Source organism: Zea mays, chromosome 7, assembly GCF_902167145.1.
Source record: "Zea mays cultivar B73 chromosome 7, Zm-B73-REFERENCE-NAM-5.0, whole genome shotgun sequence".
Taxonomy (NCBI): domain Eukaryota; kingdom Viridiplantae; phylum Streptophyta; class Magnoliopsida; order Poales; family Poaceae; genus Zea; species Zea mays.
Genome location: NC_050102.1, coordinates 81,396,353 through 81,418,026, shown reverse-complemented (window position 1 = coordinate 81,418,026; position 21,674 = coordinate 81,396,353). Strand labels below are relative to the sequence as shown.

General features: G+C 47.0%; 1 protein-coding gene across 2 annotated transcripts; it reads right to left on the bottom strand.

Moving 5' to 3' along the window:
* Window positions 1-8,935: 8,935 nt before the first annotated feature.
* Window positions 8,936-21,366, bottom strand: LOC100280701 (FLU). 2 transcript variants are annotated; one of them, NR_176469.1, is made up of 5 exons: window positions 21,211-21,366; window positions 12,812-12,995; window positions 12,434-12,593; window positions 9,675-9,995; window positions 8,936-9,426 (listed from the first exon to the last, which is right to left on the bottom strand). NR_176469.1 is itself a non-coding variant. In NM_001153620.2 (5 exons), the coding sequence occupies exons 1-5, from the start codon at window positions 21,308-21,310 to the stop codon at window positions 9,224-9,226; spliced, it is 960 nt and encodes a 319-aa protein (NP_001147092.1). In that variant the 5' UTR covers window positions 21,311-21,366; the 3' UTR covers window positions 8,936-9,223. The 2 variants fall into 2 exon arrangements, 1 of the variants encoding a protein (NP_001147092.1); NM_001153620.2 differs by having other exon boundaries at window positions 12,820-12,995.
* Window positions 21,367-21,674: the final 308 nt, after the last annotated feature.

The following is a 21,674-nucleotide window of genomic DNA, read 5'->3' as shown; positions in this document are numbered from 1 at the left end:
TTAGAAAATGGATTTCTAGTGCCAAAATAATTCCAGAAGTTAAATAATTTATAGAAAATTCGTCTTAGCTCCGAATTAATTTATTCAAGTTGCTATAAATTCATAATAATATTTTTTATCAACTGGTAAACTTATTTTATTATTAAACATGAGTATAATTTGTGCAATTAATTTCTTTTGTGTCCAACACTTAAATCTTTATAAAATAATAACTTTATAACCGTAGCTCCGAATTTAGTGGTTCTCGTTCCCACGATCTTGTAGAAACGCGTAGATTATTATTATGTAGCTTATTCTTATGTTTGGTGTGATGTTAATTCTGCCTATATCATGTTTGTTTGTATTGCTACGACTAGTGTGAGGTAACGAGCCACCAGAAGAGCAAGTTGGTACCTGGAATCTCAAGTCCCAGGCAAGTTGTGCCCTTGATCACTTCTTTTTACCCACTCATGTTCTAATTAATCATAATGATCTGCATAGGTTAATTTTGATGGGACCCAATAGGTTACCCTAGTTTGACTATCTTTATACCTTGTTCACCACTAGATTTTCGGGTAGTACCTGCTATTGCTTTATGTGGTTTTGGGTATAGAGATACATTTTATTCATGATTATCTTTTATTATCAGTTATTATTTACTGTTCATGATAAGATCATTATGTTAATTGGAACATGGAGCGACCACCCGGGAAAACAGTGTTACCACAAGGGTTTATGGACGCCCTTGGCTGATTAATTAGGAAAGCTAGTGGAGGACTACCTTACCCGAAAGGGGCAAGGGCAGTAGGGGAGTGGTCAGTGTAGGGAGGTCCTTGGTTGATTTTGCTGCGATGGCGGTCAGGCAAGAACCCTGCATTGGAGCTTCCTATAAACTGTAGCAGGTTTTCTGAAGCTAGTGGAACTTTGTAAAGGCCTCGTATTGTTACCCTGCCTCGCCTCCTCGGTAGAGGTGTATGGGAAGTCGCGATCCCTTGGCAGATGGGTAACATGACTTGTGGGTAAAGATGCGCAACCTCTGCAAAGTGTAAAACTGGTATACTAGCCGTGCTCACGGTCATGAGCAGCTCGGACCCTCACATGATTAATTTATGGAACTAAATTCAATATGTCATATGCATTGCATCGCAGGTGATGTTGTTACTTTTGTTCTACTATTTAATTGGGTTGGTATTTACTTATACTTAGTAACTGCTAATAAAATTTTGACCAACTTTAAAAGCAATGCTCAGCTCTAACCATCCTCTTTGGTAAGCCTTACACTTCATGTGAGCTCCCACCTTTGGCGAGTTCATGCACATTATTCCCCACAACTTGTTGAGCGATGAACGTATGTGAGCTCACTCTTGTTGTCTCACACCCCACCACAGGTCAAGAACAGGTACCACAGGATGAGGCGCATGGAGGATGCAGCGTTGTGTTCGTGAGAGGTCTAGGTCGTTGTCTCCCAGTCAACTTTGGGTTGCTGGACCGTTGTCTCCTTATAATGTAATTATTTATTTATTTTGTATAGAACTCCTATTATTTAGTAAATATGTGACATTCGATCCTGTGCCATGATTCATCATATGTGTGAGACTTGGTCCCAGCACACCTGGTGATTATATTCGCGCCCGGGCTTTGGACCCCTGAAACCCGGGTGTGACACATAGTGTTGAGCTTCTCGTTTTTCTTCTTTAGAGAGATTTTTTCCCGAAGCATGACGGATAATATATTCAGTGTTCTCTTTCAAAGCTTCGGGAGTAGGAGCGGCAGATTTTTCAGGCAAAATTTGTTCTATAACTTCTTCCCCCGCTGCCTTTTCTCCAATTTCCGAGGATTTCTCTTTGGTGGGCTCTGAAGGTCCAGTTTCAGCGTCGGCCTGGCTTATTGTAGCTTCGGCTTCGGTCAGCTTTGTCTCGGTTTCAATCTGTGTTTTCGAAGCCTTGGCAATTTTTCCTGGAGTAGAGCTTGAAGTTTTTATCGTCTCCAGCACATCTAACACACTAGCCATCCTTTTTCTCTTTGGGGTTGCTGCCAGATCTTTTTGTATCTTCGGCGCCTCCACTCCTACCGAAGGGCTTAGAATTTCTGATGTTTTTGTCTCTTCGGTTCTCGGTTCTTCAATTTTGTCAGCCTTCGGCATTGCAGCCGGCTCTTCAATCCTCTGCGTAAGGGCAGGTCCTTTGGCTTCAATAGCCGAAGAGGTCTCACCGCCAAATTCAGGCACTGTGGCCGGTTCAATATAGCGCGGACGTTGAGTAAGAACCTTCACCTTTTTCCTCTTCGGCGCGGGCTCGCTTGGAGCAGCTGAAGCAACATCCTTCCCAGAAGTTGCACCCTTTCTTTTCTGCCCCCGCGGCGGGTACCGATAGTCAGGGTACACAAATCCAATAGCGTCAAAAACCCTATTTAGTCTTTTCTTTTTTTGGCTCCCGAAGGCCGCAGATAATGCATTATCTTCAGACTTGGAGTATGCTCCAAGTAGTTCATCACTAGTATTTTCAACACATTTCAGCCAGTCATCGTCTGGTTCGATAAATTGGTCTCTAAACCTGAAGGTATATTTCAATCGAACCAAACCACCTTCGCTAGGGTTGCTGATGGTCTCTTTTGGCATCTCCTAGTTGTCTATCAATGGCCATATCCTGTAGGCCACATGTTCTTGGACTAAATCCCTTGTCCCGATGAAAGAGCAAACTGTGCCGAAGGCCCTTCGGCATCCTTCGGCTGCTTCATCAATTTCTATCTTCGGTTTCCGAAGGCCGAAGCGGGACCAAATGGGGCGCATGATGATCTCTGTAATGTCTTCCCTCGCCTTTAAATCATTCTTCACATAGAACCATTCTTTCATCCAGTCTTCGGGCCATCTCTTCCGAAAAGTTGGCACTGGGCAGCTTGAGCCTAATCGAGCAACGAAGCTATAGCAACCAAAATTGTTATGATATTGTTCCTTACCCTAGGGCTTCGTCTCATATGAAAGTTCGTGCATGCTGTAGAAACATTTTGCACTTGGCTCCAAACCTTGACTCCTCATGGCCCAGACGAAGATCCCCATTCTGATAATTGCTTCGGGAGTAATCTGGTGAAGGAAAATCTCATATATCTTCAAAACCTCACCCACAAATCTGCTTAAGGGGAACCGAAGCCCAGCCTTGAAGAAGCTTCGGTAGATCATGACTTCATTTTCTTCGGGAACAGGAACAGTCCTGTCTCCGTTGTCAGCCCTCACAATAGACATATCTCGAAAATACCTTCCTCTCATATTATCAAGATGACTATGTCGGATAGTCGATTTCCCAAAAACTGCATGACTTGGTCGCCAGGGCCGATCTTCGGAGTCTTCGCCCCCACTTTCCGCATCATAACTGTCGCTATCATCGGTATCTTCAGATAAGCCTTCTAGAATCTCCTTAGTAATCTTTTCTGTATTTGTCTTTGCTATTGATTCAATAAAGCCTGCAGTCTTCTCCTCAAGGAGCTTCTCCTCCTCGCTCAGCTTCGTCTCAGCAACAGCTTTTTTATCTTGAGACATCTTCTCTTCGGAAATGGTGAAAATATGTTCTTAAAGCCGAAGCTTAGAAAATCTAAAAAACCAAGCAAGCGTTGGTAGGCAAAGAGCTAAAAAATTGAGCAAACAAAACAGGTGGCAAGTAGCGTACCAAATGTGCTCGGGGTGAGTTCTTATTTATATGACCAGCGCGCTCCAAGTTGGAGGGCCCCGTCTGTCATTGAATGTTGCTATTCTAGCAAAGGGAAGGTGTTTTTTGGACCTTCGGCTTAGGGCCTTCGTCCATACCGCAATCTGAATTCGTTATTCTGACAAATTAACCTTGCGAGGGGCTACTGTTAGGGGCCTTCGTCTTCCGAAGGTCCACAAAAAAATGATTAAACAATGTTTCTGGAGTATAATACATGAACAGGTACCTTCGGACTCGGATTAGAACCACAATGTGAAGAAGTATAAAGAATGTGAAGGTTGGCGCAGAGCCGAAGCTATGCGCAGGGGAGCTTCGGCATGATAGCAGAAAGGGGAACCGACTTAAAAAGGAAAAGGCTATTTAGACCTTGATGGATTACTATAAGTCATTAGAAAATGTAAAGGGCATGAGTGTAATTTTATATGGGCTGCGTCCCGTGCCTTTAAATAGATGAACAGTGCTCCCGTACTGTTCACGCTGACTTGGCATTTCTTTTGCGTCACGCTTGTACTTTTGCCTTCTTTCAAGCCGAAGGTAAATTTGTAACTTGATATCATTTCTATTTTTCCATGATAATAAAATAGAAATAAGCTAATGATGATACATAATTATTCGTGTTATTTTTTACATTTCGTATGATTCTCTTTTCATTATCGTATGCTGCAATGATGAAGGTATGTCCTTCATGACCTTCGTCCGAAGAACATTATATCCTAAGGGAAATAATGCCTCGAAGGACGAAGGGCATTAACATTTAATATTTTTTGTGTTGCCTTGTTATTAACTCATAGCATTTGAGAACAAGTCCCCAACAGTGTACTCTCAAGGTTGGTGGCTTCGGCAGCAGCTGCAGCTTCGGTAGAGGCATTTACTTCGGCAGTGGCCTCAGCACTTGCAAGAGGTGTTATTTTAGATGCTGAGGCCAATGGTGGCGTCCGTTCAATGGCTTGCATTACGGTAACAATTCTTTGCTTTTTCTGCCCATCCGCCTTCTTTGCAGCCGAAGGCTCGTCCTTCTTCTGTAAAAGCTTCATCAGTTCCGGTCCTAGAGGACTTAGCAGCTTGATAGGTAGAGATTCAGTCATTACCTTTAAAATTTCTGCCACTTCAGCAGTAAGAGGTGTCAAAGGAGTCTCCTCTTCTACCTCGGTCACCTTCGGCTCTGGAATTTCAGTGTTTCTTTTCTTCGAAGCTGCCACCTTCGGCTCAGGAGTGGATTTCCTCTTCTTTAAAACCTTATCATCCTCCTTCACCATTATGGTAGCTTGTCTGTTCAGAATGTTGACAATTCTTTTCCTTTTTACTCCTTCAACACCCTTGCTGAGCCGTTCATAATCAGGGTACTCAAACTTCAGAGAATCCATCACCCGGTTTAACCTTCGTTTTGGCCGGGTGCCGAAGGCTGCCATCATCAATTGGTCTTCTTTCTTGGTATAGTTTCCCAATATTTCATTACACATAGTTTCAATCATTTCTAGCCATTCTTGGCAAGGCTCCTTGAACTATTTTTCAAATTTGAAATGATAAGCTAATCAAACAAGTTCATGCTTCTTCTTTGTTTCCTTCATCTTCGGCATCCCCCAGCCACTTGACGTTTGATATGTCTGGTTGGCTAGGTATTCTTGCACCAAGTCCCTGGTGCTGATTTGCTCAGCCACCACCCTGATTTCTACCTCGGCCAGCTGGCATGCTGACCCTAGTTGCATGTTGCACAGGGGCCTGGTCATTCCGAAGTTTAAGGACAACGGGCACATGACCATCGTCATCAGTTTCCCCCTCTTCTTCTCATCAGCCTTAATATAAAACCATTCACCTTTGCAGCCGGTTGGCCATTTGGTGTGGTAACTGAGAACTGGAGCCTTTATATCCTTGTGATACACAAAATTGTAGCAACCAAATTTTTCATGAAGACCGTCTGCCCTGGCCTTCGTCTGGTAGTGCAACTCGTGCACTCGGCAGAATGCTTCGGCATCTGGGCTCATCCCTTGGCTTCGGAGGGCCCAGATGAAGACGCTAAGCCTAACAATGGCATTAGGGGTCAGCTAATGAAGATATATTTCAAAAAATTTCAAGACTTCCCCTATCATCTCGTTCAGAGGAAATCACAGTCCTGCTCTGAAGAAGCTCTTAAAAACCACTACTTCGTCACTCTTCTGTGCTGGGGTGGTCTCTTCTCCGGCAAACCAGACAAGTTTGCTTTCAGCTTCCCCAAAGTAGCCCAGCTTCATCATCATGGGCATGTCAGCTTTAGACATGGTAGATTTCTCAAAATCTAGATGGCTGGGTTTTGTTGGGATCAAAATACTATAATCTTCCTCATCTTCATCAATATTTTCTTCTTCAGCAACGGTCTGTTCAGCTTCGGCAACAGGAGTACCTTCGTCAGTAGTTCCCTCTATCACAACCAGACCTGATTGTTTCATGACTTCGGAAATTGGTGCTGTCTTAGTGACCTCAGTTTCTTCTCCCTCACGAGACACCCTTGCAGTCGAGCGCACTCTGACCATTTGATGGATTTTTCGCGGTTTTAACAAAGTTAATGGTTGTTTTTGCAGTTTTGACGAAGCTCACTCTTCTGACGAAGTTAACTCTAAATGATGAAGTGCTCGCTTGAGAGCACAGTGAAAAAAGCTTCGGCTATGGTCAAATTTTTTAACAGCACAACAATGCAATGGCAATGAATGATGTGATAACTCTGCACCAACCTGTCTGTTTATATAGTGCTGCAGGTGGGGAGGTGAACCACCAAATCGCCTGCACCCGCTGAACGGTGGACCACTCGTCGCTTGGACGGTGAACCACCAGATCGCCTATATTCGCTGAATGGTGGACCACCCGATGCCTGGAGTATTTTAATCGTTTCTCGGCAACGAGCTCAGGGAAGGTGTTTTTCGGACCTTCGGCATTCCGAAGCCTTTGAGGTTTTTCACGGATCGAGCTCGTTACGAAAAATGATCTAGCACCGCAAAGGGGCTACTGTTGGGGGCCTTCTTCTTCGCCGAAGGTCCTCTAAGCAAAAATACATTCGGCAGAACGATATGCAAGCAGACACAAGTATATGCCGAAGGTATATGCCGAAGCTACAATCCAGAGAGCTTCGGCATGATGACACGCCTTGAGACGAAGGGCAGCACCGACTTAAAGAGGAAAAGACTGTTTAGTCCATGTTAACTTGTGTCATGTTTATAATCAGTTATCAAGGACATAAATGTAATTTTGACCGGGCTGCGTCTCGTGCCTATAAATAGGTGAACAGTAACCCCGTACTGTTCATGCTGACTTGTAATCACCTACACGTCGCTCCTGGATTCTTACCTTCTATCAAGCCGAAGGTACAAATATAATTGATATCATTAATGCTTGTTCATGATTATATAATGAGAACACAAGTAATCTGATGATTTAATATGGTTATTCATGTTCTTTTCTATGTTTCATATGTTTCTGCTTTCATTATTGTATACTGAAATGATGAAGGTATGTCCTTCATGACCTTCGTCTAAAGATCATTATATACCAAGGGAGATAATGCTTCGAAAGACGAAGGTCTTTAACCATTAATATTTGTGTTGCCTTGTTCTTAACTCATAGCATTTAAGAACAAGTCCCCAACAGCTCCATATTGTAAACTCTCCTAGGCCCGCCTGTCAGGGCCTGAACTCCCTTGTAACGTGCTTCCCTTGGACTATAAAAGAGAAAGCACTTGCTTCGTAGCAGAGGAGATGTCAATTCACACTCAGACCTTCGACTCCCCAATTCTCAAGCAATACAATTCATAGTGGATGTAGAGTATTACGCTCCGGCGGCCTGAACTACTGTAAACCCTTGTGTTCTTATGTTCATCTAGATGGCCAGGCAATCACCTAAGCCTACTCCTCATGTGAGGATCAGGACGGGTGCAATCCGCCACCCGGCCGAAGGATTCTCCCCTCTGACAAATACATAGTTCCAGTAGCAACTAACTACCACATACATAGTTCCATGTTTCCAAAATACATGGTTTCAGTAGCAAGTAGTAAAAGTAGCACATGTAGAAATACATTCATGGTTCCAAAATTATTTTTTATGGTTTGAACATCATTGAATAAGTCTCTTTTTGCTCCTTGTAATAGATGAGGGTGTGTCTCATTCCTTTCTAGCTAGATGTGAGCTTCTGCTGGGATTCATACTTGCCTTGCTCCTTGTAACAGGTTTAGAACTACATGGTGATTGACATGTAGCCATATCAGAGGTACATCAATATAGTCTAAAAGGGCCAGTATAGAATAAGGGTGTTGTCTAACTTTCCCCAACCAAAGTAGCCTCGATCTGGTTACTATGACCAAATCAACCCCGACCAAGGCTCCCCCGATCTGGTCGCCCCGACCAGGTTGGCCCTGATCGAAGCAATCCCAACCAGAATTCCCGAACCTAGTTTCCTGACTAGGTTGGTCCCGACCTCGGTTACCGCAAGCAATCTTGAGCTGTTCATCCGAATCAGGTCGGTCTCGACCTCAGACACCTTAAGAAGCCATGACCTAGTCACCCCAACCAGGTTGGTCCCGACCTAAGTTGCTCTAAACTTGGTTTGCCTAGGCCATACACTGCTGATAAGCTTGCACTGTCTCTAGAATGTAATTCTTGTTTATTTACTTGCATGTGTGCAAGAGATAGTCTCTGGTGCGACCATGAGTTGGAGCGTGATTTTTAAACAAATAATAGTGGCTTGTTGTGGAACTCTATCTATGTATCTAGAACAAGTAGAATCTAGACAACGTCACGTATCAGTCATGTTAGTGCAACCATGCAATTAAACTATCTGATACATCTAATCAAAATTTAATGGTGACTAACATTTTATATTTAACCTCTTTCAACTAATTTTTTTCTAGGACGCGAAGGAGAAATACACATCTTTATATATATCAGAGGAGATGGTCTTACAAGACATGAGCAAGGTCCAAAACCAAACAGAAAAGATAAAATTATATTTCAGTAACAAAACCTCTTCCAACTAAAACATAGTAGCTATTTTACATTTAACTGTTACCGATTTTGATTATGCACCATATTATTTGATTGCACCAACATGACTGATTGTGTAGGATAGGTTCCCATTTTTAAAAGACTCATTTGGCAAATAAAACAGCTTACAATAAATCATAAAATTGAGGAGAATCTTAGTTTAAATCCCTTCTATGCGTGTTACTTAGAAAGAAAACATGAAAACAAAAACTAAAAAAAAACATGTGGAGGAAAGATTTTCACCTAGGCACGATATAGCAAAACTATAAAATTAAGCCGGCGCAACTAGCAGATTGACATGAATGCCTGTACGGACCATTGAGACCCTAATTAACAAAACAACTACGTGCACAGCATGATACTGATCTGTACCTAAACATCTGGGATAATTCTGCCAAAAAGAAACTTGAATCATGATAACAAACATCAGTTCCAGCTGGGAACTGCACATCTATAGTAGAATACATGACGACAAGAGTAGAGATATGATTAGCCTTGTCTTTGTTTCTGCTCTCACAGATTTGCCAATCAGCACTGTTTTCTCATTCGTTCTCCAATCTTGCTATGTACTTGTCGTAGAACTTGCCTGCCTTCTCGAGCTCACCAAGCTCGGTGTAGCAATCCGCTATTGCTCCGTATGCTTCAGTGACACCCGCATCCTCTCCGGTCACCTTGGAGATGTTTAGCACCATGGAATGATAATTTATGGCTTCCTTGTACTTGCCTTGTCTTTGCAAGGATGCCCCTGGAGAATGCAAAGCAATTTCGTTACTTTTCACAAAGACGTCAGACTGTGTTGTGGTTTCATTTTTTGCTGTAACGCAAGGGGAAAAAGAACTTCAAGGAAAACATTTTCCCTCGTTATCTTGCATATCATGTACCATTTAACCAAATTAAAAACAAAAAGGAACCTATTTAAAGATTCTCACAATTCCATGGAACTATCTGCAAAAATAAACCATACAACTATAATTCACAAAAGAATGAACAGACCTAATCCTCGTGCTGCCTTCTTCTCTTCAACATGATCACCTAAAGATCGTGCAAGATCAAGAGCTGCCTTAAACTCAGGAAATGCCTTGTCAGGAGCTTGGTTTCTCAGATAGTTCTTTCCGGTCCTGAGATATGCAATTAGGCGCTGTTTCTGAGGATCAACAATAACTTCTGATTCTGGTATCTTGCTACCAACTGGGGCATAGCTCAAGGCAGGAGCATAAGATTCAATCTTGGCTTGTCTTCTCAATGCAGCATTTATCTGACGCAATTGATCATTTAGACGTGCAAGCTCCCCTCTCCTCTGTCTCGCAAGGAGCCCTACATGATATCTGAATTGTTCAACATGATGCAGAAGTTTTTTCACCCATAATAGAGGGAACCATGCATATAATAAAACTCTCGACTATGCAAAATCAACAACCCAGTTATAGTCAAAAGAAACAGGGAAGGCAGTCAGCGCAGAAGTCTGCAATGCCATAAATAGTTGCAGATACAAAATAAAACTGGAAATTAGTGGAAATAATCCAGTTCTTTCAGACTAACTGGTAGGAGATCAGTTGGTGGGAGGTATGGATGTACACTCCTCAAACCTAAGTTCAAGTCTCATCCTTTCCCTGTACTTATCTTGGTTCACCTCTGTCCTTAAAGAGGCTATCCAGAGGCCAAGTGCAGCCAATCATTGACAAGGTTGCTGATCAATTGTCTGGGTGGAAAGCTGAGCTTATGACAAGGGCTAGGAGAAAAGTTCATGTCCAATTTGTGATGACAGGAAGGCTCATCTATCTCGTCATGGCTGTGGATTTGCCTTTGGGAGCATACAAGGCCATTGACAAGATTAGAAAAGCGTTCCTCTGGCAAGGAAGGAGAAATATCAATGGAGGACACTGCTTAGTGACCTGGGAAAGAGTGTGTAGACCTATTGAATTGGGAGGACTAGGGGTCTTCAACCTTAAAAAGCTCGGTTGGGCCCTTCGGATGAGATGGCTATGGCTGGCCAAAACAGACCTTGATAAGCCTTGGGCCTTCCAACCTATGAAGGTACCGGATAAGGTGAAGTCTTTCTTCTCTTGTGTGGTACAGACTGAAATTGGGAATAGTTCATCAACCTTATTCTGGCATGACCGTTGGCTTCAAGTAAAAAGAATTCAAGACCTTGGTCCCAATTTGTTAGTAGTTGTCCCTAATCATATTAAGAAAATCAGAACTGTTCAAGAGGCATTAACAGACAACAAATGGATAAGCGATATCAAAGGTGCGTTAATAGTTGGGGTTCTTGCTGATTTCCTTGACCTTTCAAAAAGTTTGATTACAGTCAATCTTCTTCCAGAGCGTGATGACAAACACATCTTTAGTATTGCATCCGATGGAAAGTACTCGGCCAAAGCTGCTTACAAAGGCCTCTTTATTGCTTCCACCCATTTTTAACATTGGGACAGAATTTGGCTTCCCTGGGCACCCCCTAAATGTAAATTCTTTCTATGGTTAACAGCTTTGAAAGATGTTGGACAGCAGATAGGTTACAAAAGAGGGGGCTCAACCATCCTGATTGTTGCCCATTGTGTGACCAAGAACCAGAAACCATAGACCACCTGCTTGTAGGCTGTGTTTTCGCTAGGGGTAAGGGCTGCTTGGACAGGTTAATCTTGAGGGTCTCACTCCTCAAATGGGAGAGGGAAACACCATGCAGTGGTGGAAAAGCTGCAGCGATCAGCTGCATGGAATTGCCAAGAAAGGGTTTAACTCCTTAATTATTCTGGGGCTTTGGATTATTTGGAACCACAGAAACAGTTGTGTGTTTGACAGCCTTTCCCCAAACCTGGATGCAGCTATCAGAAGGGCTGGAGAAGAAAAGGAGCTTTGGGAGTTATCCGGGGCCAAGAGTTTGGCCCTTCTTATGGCTCCTATTCCGGGGATTTAGTCTCTCTTAGCTATAATGTTAGATGTTTTTATGTTTTGTTGCTTTCGGCCGCCATGAGCTGGTTTTGGCCACTATTTTTCAGTTTTTTATTTTTTTGTAATGGTCTATTTTGGACTTTTTTCTTCGTATATAAGATGTGTAGCTCTCCTACGCTTTCGAGAAAAAAAAAGTCCTCTTCAACTCAAATTTGGGTGCCCCTTTCCTCATATTTACAATGAGATGTCTTTCTCACAATAACTGGGTGCAGAAAGTAAGGAAACCAGGAGTCAGTAAGATAGCCAGGATGCTCCAAAATGTAATTTTCTTTGCATCCCTTCTTTGTTACATTTAGATCTGTTTCAGTTGCTGTGTATATGTTTACATTTAACAAAAATGCATTGACAAATAAGGAAACTGTGGAAAAAGTAATTGAACATAGGTATGATAATAACTAGGATACTCCTAGATGTAATTTTCTATGCACTCGTATTTGTTGCATCTGAATAATGAATATGCATTTCTATGCATATGTTTTAAATTTAATGAAATGCACTGCTAAATAAGAAACTGGAAAAAATAAGAAGACATAAAAAGTTGTGTTTAATAAGTATTAAATTGCAAGAGTGCATAGCCACACTCCTGCATTTCGCCGGAATTAGAAGTGATTCAATGTGTGCTTTTGGCGTTAAGATATTTAAATCATTTGTAACAAAAGATGATGTTAATGAAGATTAGAAAACATAAAAACAGAAGGAAACCGTCCACTGTGTATTGTCATGCTTAAATCCACAACCAGTTCTCAAGCTCCAACAAACATTCCATGCCTGAAACTTTCAAGTTATGAGTGTGATGAGCTTACCTCCAACAGTAGCACCAACCATGGCTATTGCGAACAGCAAAGGCATGTTAGGGAGAAAGTATTCTTGCTCACATGGTTCTGCTATACAACTGGGTGGTAGACCATATATGATACAACTACTGAGAAGACATGCTTTGCTAAAGGAGGAAAATACAACTTCCTGCAACAAGTATAAGAAAATAATGAGTTGCATTGCATATCATTATAGCTAGGTTTCCGTAACAAAATTTTCAAGGAACAAAATTTAAGCTGTGTTCAATATAACAGTAGTAGGTTAGTTTTAATTATTAGGAAAAGTTAAGTCTCCTTAAACCTTATTTCAAATCCAAAGGTTATGTTATCAGATGACACGTGCTAAAAATAGAGCAAGGGACTCACCATCATACCTGGAGATCAGACATGGACTTCATGAGATCATGTCCATATACACTAGATGCATGGATGCCATTATTCCTAGAATCGTTGTGTTCAGTCAATGATGGGGCACACCGAGCCGCAGAACACTTAATAGGACAGGGCATACTTGCAGTGCTGTCAACTAGTAAACGAAGAAATGATTGTTCTGCATGTCAAAAGTGAATTAGTCAGCTAAAGTAAAATTTTGAATCACATCGTGTAACTATTGCAATGACTTTGTCAGAAAGATGAATTATAAATTTAGTTAATCATGATCAGAAGTGACATCACATTCTAGAAAAAAACACGAAAATACGCAGTAACTTACACATCCTTAATACAGTCAAATACTTCATTAAATTGACCAACATAATTGTGGTGTTAACTAAAAAACTCGACCTGCGGGGGTAAGACAGCCCTCAAGTATTATAAGAAGACATTCTCACACAGGTCGAGAAAACCCTTGACCCCCTGCCCTGCCCATACACAGCGGCATAATAGCCCATGTAGGCCAGGGCGCTAGGCTGCCTAAAATTTGTTCCCACGGGATATCGAACTAAGGACATGAGGAATGCTACTCAGACCACCTAACCAACTCAGCTAGAGGCCCTTTCATAATTGTGGTGTTAACTAAACATGTGTAAAGTTAAATTCTATCCAATAGAATGGCCATATTAACTTAACAATGTGATTGGTGATCCTATGGAAATAACACATGCATGGGAATGATAACAAAAAGGTGGGATTTTTTCTTTCCCGATTTTCAGGCAGAACCACAAAGCAAGGATGAAACATTAAAGATCAAATGAAAATATTCTTCTAGCAAACAAAGAGTCTTTACAAACTTAAAGCAAGTGATTTTGTTACAAAAGCACTCACTTTAAGTGCATAGTGCAAGTAACCAGAGATATATGCTGCCATGTTCATAGAAATGGAGAGATGTGGACCTGATAGAAGCAAGTTTTAGACTAGGGGTACCCTTGGGCTAGACTCTGCTGTTATTTCACCTCAAAGGTAAAAGCTGTGTTTCCTTTTAAAGGAAGGCCATATTGCATAAAACCCCCCTCACATTAATAAAAGCACCTAGCTAAGCATTAGCACAGCGATTACTGAAGTCAAACAACCCCTCTTAGGATAGTACTGCCCTCCTCAATCACATCACAAAAAAGGGCAAGAAAAAGTTGCTACACTAGTTAATCGTTGAACCACCACTAACAAGATTAAAAAATAAAGTCTGTATGGGCAGTCCCCAGTCCTCACACAACCTGACTTCGAGATCTATAAAAATCTTTGAGTGTGGAAAGCACCTTACTGTTAACTAAATGTCCGTCTCACTGACACTGTATATACAATGTTTTTGATAGGAATACGATCCCTACCACGGATTGGCCTTAGGTTGTATGAGTGCGAGGGGGCTGGGCGAGGGAGGAAACGCCCACGGCTGTGTTTGGGCGCCGTGGATGCTGGGCGCAGGGAAAGAGGGAGATGGGCTGCTGAACGGAAGAACACACTGATGAACAGTAGTGCGATGAACAGTGGCAGCTAGGGTTTCTCCCAGCTCCCAGAGGGAAGCTAGAAACTATAATTGTTTCTGCTTAATTCCATATAGGGTGGTGCTTACAATTATTTATACTCCCTTCTAGTACTTATCTAATGAGATCAAATCCCTCTTTTCTCTCTAACAAATCTTATCTCCTTAATCTTCTAATCCTTATCCAACTAATCTGCATGTGTAGATCCTTATCCAACTAATTTGCATGCCTATCCATTGCCTCTGATGTTATTCGGCATCTGTAGTGGCGGCCGGTTATAACATCTCTCCCCGCATGCGCAAACAGCTCGTCCTCGAGCTGGAAGTCGGGGTAGAGGCCCCGAAAGTCGTCGAGCAGCTCCCATGTAGCTTCCTCCGGAGATAGGCCCTGCCATTGCACCAAAATGTGCCACGTTCCACGCCGCTGTTGAGCACGCAGCACCTTCAGCGGCGCCGGTAGTAGTCTGCCATCCTGGACAGGGGGTAACCCCGCACGCTGCTCCGGCGGTTCACCCTTGTGGCGCTTGAGGAGGCCCACATGAAATACGTCGTGCAGGCGGGCTCCCTCTGGTAGCTCCAGCCGGTATGCCACCTTGCCGATGCGCTCCAGGACTCGGAACGGTCCGGCGTAGCGAGGGCCGAGCTTCCCTTTTGCGCGTGGCTCCAGGGACTGCACGGGTCGATGTAGAAGGCGCAGCCACACCCAATCCCCGACAGCCAGCTCCATGTTGCGATGACCAACGTCGTAGTACCGCTTGGACGGCTGTTGCGCCTGAACGAGACGCTGCCGGACCTCCGCAAGGATGTCGTCCCGGTCGCGCAGCAACTCCTCCGTCGATGCCATCCGTGCGGACCCGGGCTGGTATGGCAGGATCGACGGTGGGCGGCGTCCGTACACCACCTCAAATGGCGTGGCACGGAGGGCGGTATGGAACGAGGTGTTGTAGCAGTACTCCGCCCAAGAGAGCCAGTCCACCCAAGCCCAAGGCCGATCACCTGTCACACAACGAAGGTACATGGCAATCACCTTGTTGACAACCTCGGACTGGCCATCCATATGTGGATGGAACGTCGTGCTCATGTGGAGGGAGACGCCGACGCACTTGAAGAGGTCGCGCCAGACGTGTCCGGTAAACACAGGGTCCCGATCGCTGACGATGGAGGAGGGGAACCCGTGTAACCGGACAACGCCATCGAAGAAGGCCCGCGCAACCAATGCCGTCGTATACGGGTGGCCGAGTGGAATGAAGTGAGCGTACTTGGAGAAGCGATCGACCGCCGTGAGGATGACCGATTTGCCGCCCACCTTAGGCAGCCCCTCGATGAAGTCCATGGAGATGTCGGCCCACACCTGGGACGGCACCTGGAGGGGCTGCAGCAGCCCCGCCGACTGCAGGGTCTCTGTCTTGTTCCGCTAACATGTTGTGCACGTCCGCACCCAATCAGCCACCAAGGTGCGGTCGCCAGGAACGTAGAACTCGGCGCGAAGGCGATGGAGGGTTTTCTGAATGCCCTCATGCCCCGCCGAGTGGGCCAGGAGGATGGCCTGATGTCGGAGGTCGTCGTGGTTCGGTACATAGACGCGCGAGCCGTGAAGAAGGAGGCCATCCTCCAGGCGCCATGGGGCGGTCAAGGTACCGTCCTGGAGCTGCTGGCACAGGCGACTGCTGTCCGGGGATGTCGCTGTGGCGCGGAGGATGTCGTCGAGGAAGGCGAACGAAGGCCCAGAGAGGGTCAGGGCTGCTGCTGCCCCCGGCTCCCCTGCGGCTGGCTGGAGTAGCTCGGCGTCGCGACGGGACAGTGCGTCCGCGGCGACATTGAGGCGGCCCGGACGATACTCAACCTCGAAGTCGAAGCCGAAGAGCTTGCTCAGCCACTGGTGCTGGGGCACTGTAGACAATCGTTGGTCGAGGAGGTACTTCAAGCTGTAGTGGTCAGTGCGGACGGCGAAATGACGACCCCAAAGATAGGGCCGCCAATGGCGCACCGCCTGAACCAAGCCGATCAGCTCCCGCTCGTAAGCGGCAAGCTTGAGGTGTCGCGCCGCAAAGGGACGGCTGAAGAACGCCACCGGTCCTGCGCCTTGGTGAAGGACGGCGCCGAAGCCCGTACCGGAGGCGTCGCAGTCCACGACGAAGGTCTTCTCGAAGTCAGGCATCTGAAGGACCGGACCCGTGGTCAAGGCTGTTTTCAGCTGCTGGAAGGCGGCCTGGGTGTCGTCGTCCCAGGCGAAGGTATCGCGCCGCAGAAGACGTGTGAGAGGTGCCGCGATGACACCGAAGTCGCGGATGAACTTTCTGTAGTAGCTGGCGAGGCCCAAGAAGCCCCGCAGGCCACGAGCGGAGTGCGGTGATGGACACGAGGAGACGGCCTCCACCTTGGCCGCATCCATGGCCACCCCCGCGGCGGAGATGACGTGCCCGAGGTATGCCACCGAGCGCGCCCCGAAGGAGCACTTGGAGCGTTTGAGATGTAGCTGGTGGTAGCGTAGGGCGTGGAGGACGATGTTGATGTGTTGGAGGTGTTCCGCCCATGTCTTGCTGTAGATGAGGATGTCATCAAAGAACACAAGCACAGACTTGCGCAAATAGGGGCGGAGGACGTCATTCATGAGGGCTTGAAAGGTCGCCGGAGCGTTGGAGAGGCCAAACGACATGACCAAGAACTCATAGTGTCCCTCGTGTGTCCGGAACGCCGTCTTCTCGACATCAGCGGGGTGCATGCGCACCTGGTGGTAGCCCGAGCGCAAGTCAAGCTTGGTGAAGAAGTGGGCGCCATGCAGCTCATCGAGCAACTCATCGACCACCGGAATAGGGAACTTGTCCTTCGATGTCTTGGCATTCAGGTCCCTGTAGTCGATGCAGAACCGCCACGAGTTGTCGGGCTTGCGGACGAGCAAGACCGGGGCAGAGAATGGCAATGTGCTGGGGCGAATGATCCCTTGGGCGAGCATGGTGCTGCACTGACACTCTAACTCATCCTTCTGGAGCTGGGGGTAACGGTAGGGCCGAACCGCCACCGGTGCCGCCCCCGGAAGAAGATGAATGCGGTGGTCGTAGGGGCGGGCGGGTGGTAGCCCTGGCGGCTCGGCGAAAACCAGCTCAAACTGCCGAAGAAGATCGTCGAGGAGCGGCTGTGTGGGCGTGCTGGACACCACGCACGCAGCCGGCTGTGGGGGAACCGCGCCGGGCGCCCCCAGGCCGGACCAAATGATGCGGCGACCCCCCTTGGTGAAGGACATGGACAGGCGGTCGCAGTCCCAAAGGATCGGCCCCAACAGCCGCAGGAACTCGAAGCCCAAAATGACGTCGAAGGTGCCGAGGGTGAGGCCAATACAATCGATGGAAAACTGTCCGGTGCCCACCCGCAGGTCGACGCTCCGCGCCATACCTTGGCACAGTATGTTGTCACCGTTGGCCACTTGCACTTTGATGGTGGAGTGTGGCGTGGATGGCAGCTGCAGGCGGCTCATCAGACCCACCGACATGAAGTTGGTGGTGGAGCCGGAGTCGACGAGGGCCACAAGACGGTGGCCATTGATGGAGATGGGCAGCAACATGGCGTTTGGTGTGCGCACCCCTGCCAATGCGTGCAGCGAGACCGTCGGAATGATGGCCGCGGCGCGCGGGGGTGGCTCCTGCTCGGGCGCGATCTGTAGGTCAGCTCCCTCCTCTTGGGGCTCGCCGTCGATGTAGTCGTCGTTCTCTAAGTAGAAGAGGCGGGGACACACGTGCCCACGCACATAGGGCTCATCACAATTGAAACAGAGCCCTTGACGACGTCGTTCCTGCTGCTCGGCCGGCGTAAGTCGACGGAACGGTCGCGCTGGGGCGGCTGTACCTGCTGGTTGCGCTGCAGCGGTTGGCAGAGCAGTCAGCGGACGCGGCGGTGCTGGCAGTCCCGGGCGAGACTGCCGGAACCCGCGCGCTGGAGGTGGAGTGGTCTGCGCCGCTGCACGCTGCTCGAAAGCACGCGCCAAGTACATCGCCGATTGAAGGTCCTGGGGGTCTCGGATGGCCACATCAGCCCGGATGTGGTCGGGGAGGCCGCCGACGAAGAGTTCGGCCTTCTGCTACGCGTCGAGCTTGCGCGTGTGGCCGAGCGTAGCGTTGAAGCGGTCGGCGTAGTCCTGTACCGTCGAGGTGAAGGGCAGGCGGGCAAGTTCGGACAGGCGGGTGCCCCGAACAGGCGGCCCGAACCGAAGGGTACAAACCTCCTTGAAGCGTCCCCACGTTGGCATGCCCTCGTCTTGCTCCAGGGCGTAATACCAAGTCTGCGCAGCGCCCTTCAGGTGATACGAAGCGAGCCAAGTGCGGTCAGTAACCAGGGTGCGCTGGCCCCGGAAGAACTGCTCGCATTGGTTCAACCAATTTAGGGGGTCGACGCTGTCATCATAGGTGGGGAAGTCGATCTTGTAGTAGCGAGGGGGAGCCTGTGCCGCCTGGCTATAGCCCAGGCCAGCAGCGGGCTCGACGACCCCGAAGGAGGCTGTCTGGGTCGTGGGTTCATGGAAGAGGACTCCCTCGACGCCTCCGTAGAAGACCCCCCCAAAGGCCGGCACGTGGGGGGCTTCAGACTTCACCACCGACGATGTGATGGTCGCCGAAGTAGAGTAGATCGGCGGCTGCAGCACATATGACGGGACTTGCGACGGTGATCGGGGCCACTGCATCAAGTGTAGCGGTACGCCAGGCGCAGCCCCGGCCATGGAGGATGCGGCAGCGGCGGATGTTGGGAGAGATGCGGTGGGCGGCGGCGCAGATGGGCTGGGCGGCAGTGGCATGGGGGTGGAGGCAGGCAGTGGTGGGTTCTGGGCGCCGATGATGTAGGTATGGATGGAGGAGATGTTCCCCTGCATCGCGATCATGTTTCCCTGCATGACAACCATGTTCCGTGAGATTTCCCGGACTACTTCAGCGAGGGAATCCAGGGTCAGGGGAACAGATGAGGTGCTTGGCGGCACATAACCGGTGGACGGCACCGTGGACGGCACCGTGGCTAATGGCAGCGACGCCAACGCCTGAGAAAGCGACGGCGCTGATGGCGAGGAGGGCAGCGACGCCAACGCCTGAGAAAGCGACGGCGCTGATGGCGAGGAGGGCAGCGGCGGATCGTTGGACATAGCCGATACCAGATTGATAGGAATACGATCCCTACCACGGATTGGCCTTAGGTTGTATGAGTGCGAGGGGGCTGGGCGAGGGAGGAAACGCCCACGGCTGTGTTTGGACGCCGTGGATGCTGGGCGGAGGGAAAGAGGGAGATGGGCTGCTGAACGGAAGAACACACTGATGAACAGTAGCGTGATGAACAGTGGCAGCTAGGGTTTCTCCTAGCTCCCAGAGGGAAGCTGGAAACTATAATTGTTTCTGCTTAATTCCATATAGGGTGGTGCTTACAATTATTTATACTCCCTTCTAGTACTTATCTAATGAGATCAAATCCCTCTTTTCTCTCTAACAAATCTTATCTCCTTAATCTTCTAATCCTTATCCAACTAATCTGCATGTGTAGATCCTTATCCAACTAATTTGCATGTCTATCCGTTGCTTCTGTTGTTATCCGGCGCCTGTAGTGGCGGCCGGTCATAACAGTTTTCCTTCTCTAAGTTACATACAACGCATCTGTTTTTTCTCTTGATTGCCTGAATTACCTTCACGCTAAAACAATTTAGAAGACAGTATTTATTTATTTTATTTGTCAAAAAACGTAGCTTCATCTGCATCAAGCCTGGGGATATCTGCTAGTTATATAGGGCATGATTGGTTGCATGGTTTTGCCAGGGCCAAGTTCTACTGGTGCAGTCACCTTGTTGTTTGGTTTCCCGCACAGGCGCACAGCATCATGGGCCAGGCCCGATGTATGCACCTGATCACGCCACAGCCTGGCCGAGCAGATACGGGAGAATTGACCTTCTCTCCCTGGCCAGGTTGTGCTGATGCAGGCACAGAACATGAAAGATCATTTTAATTTGGTATTTTTGTGATATCTCTTAATTAAAACGTCTAATTAATATATCAATTTTACTCTCATGTTCCTGACATTTTTACCAATAAAACTAGACTACACTTGCTATACAAATTCTTTTTAAAAATATTTTATTTTTTATGTTTATTCTATCTCCATCATATCCAGCCTATCAAACATCGTCCCTTCTCAGTCTGATTGACGACATGCAACTTAACCAAACAAACAATCTGGTATGTTTACAACCTAGTCTCGATGAGCCTAGTTTATCACATGCGACCATTCTAAGTTGAGAAAAGAAACCAATCGCACCCACAGTTTCAAGTTTCTTTGCTGTGGCTTTAATCCAGCTGCGGCTGCAGCTTTTACAGTATTTTGTCTCTATAGATCGCCGCTGTAGTCCCAACAGGTGCAGACGCAGCCATTGGAAGGAGTATGCAACCAAAACACAATGGTGATGGGACATCGTCTCACACTCTAGCAAGATTTCAGAGTCACTAAAACTCCTATCACCGCGATTGCTACAAACCTCAATGTGAGGACGACAGCAGTGAGCACCAGACCTGGCAACTTGCAGTAACATTCAGTTACACACGTACAGCAATCAAACAGAGACAACAGAAGTAGAGAGGGGATGGCGAGCATTTCGTCGACCAGCTCCGGTGCGCAGCAGTTCGCGAGAGAGACCACAAAAGCACACGGGCTGGTGCTAGTAACTGCTGCTCGGAGGAGTAATTGATTGAATAAGCCAGCGCGAAGGAGGCCAGGAGGCGTGGCACGTCTACAGATAATAGACCAAATTCCAAGAAATAAAGAGAAAAAAAGAGGAAATGGCCATGCGGGGGGGGGGGGGGGGGGGGGGGGGGGGGGGAGGGTCACTTACTGGAAACGACCTCCGGAAGGACGACGCGCGGCAATGCTCTGAGGCCGGAGCTCCGCCGGGGCGGCACCGACGGAGCAGCGAGGCGCAGGAGAAGCGCCATGACACGAGGGAATAGGATAAGGGAGGGAACCAAATCTGCGAGGGGCTCATATCGTCATGTATGTTTTTAGCGGGTTATTTTTCATGTAAGACCCTGGAAAGGATGTGATATATTATTGTAACCAAAGTGAACACGCGGCTGAAGCCAGAAGCCACTGTTCTTGACATTACTACATTAGAGATCAGTAGGTCAATTTCACTCTTTTCTAAATACCCATACGTGATACGGAATTAATATAATAAAATACATTCATATAAAAAACACTAATTATTATTTTATACTTTTATTATCATCTATATATCATGTCGTATGTCGGCACAAGATTGCTGGTAGAATCAGATTTAAGACACACCATTAAAGGGGT

Bases quoted from the DNA above. Each gene is read 5' to 3' on its own strand.
- LOC100280701 (NM_001153620.2), bottom strand. From the start codon at position 21,310: ATGGCGCTTCTCCTGCGCCTCGCTGCTCCGTCGGTGCCGCCCCGGCGG. The intron at 9,996-12,433 runs GTAAGCTCATCA...GATATCATGTAG, and splicing joins GGTTGGTGCTACTGTTGGAG to GGCTCCTTGCGAGACAGAGG. The intron at 9,427-9,674 runs GTCTGTTCATTC...TGCATTCTCCAG, and splicing joins GAAGGCAGCACGAGGATTAG to GGGCATCCTTGCAAAGACAA.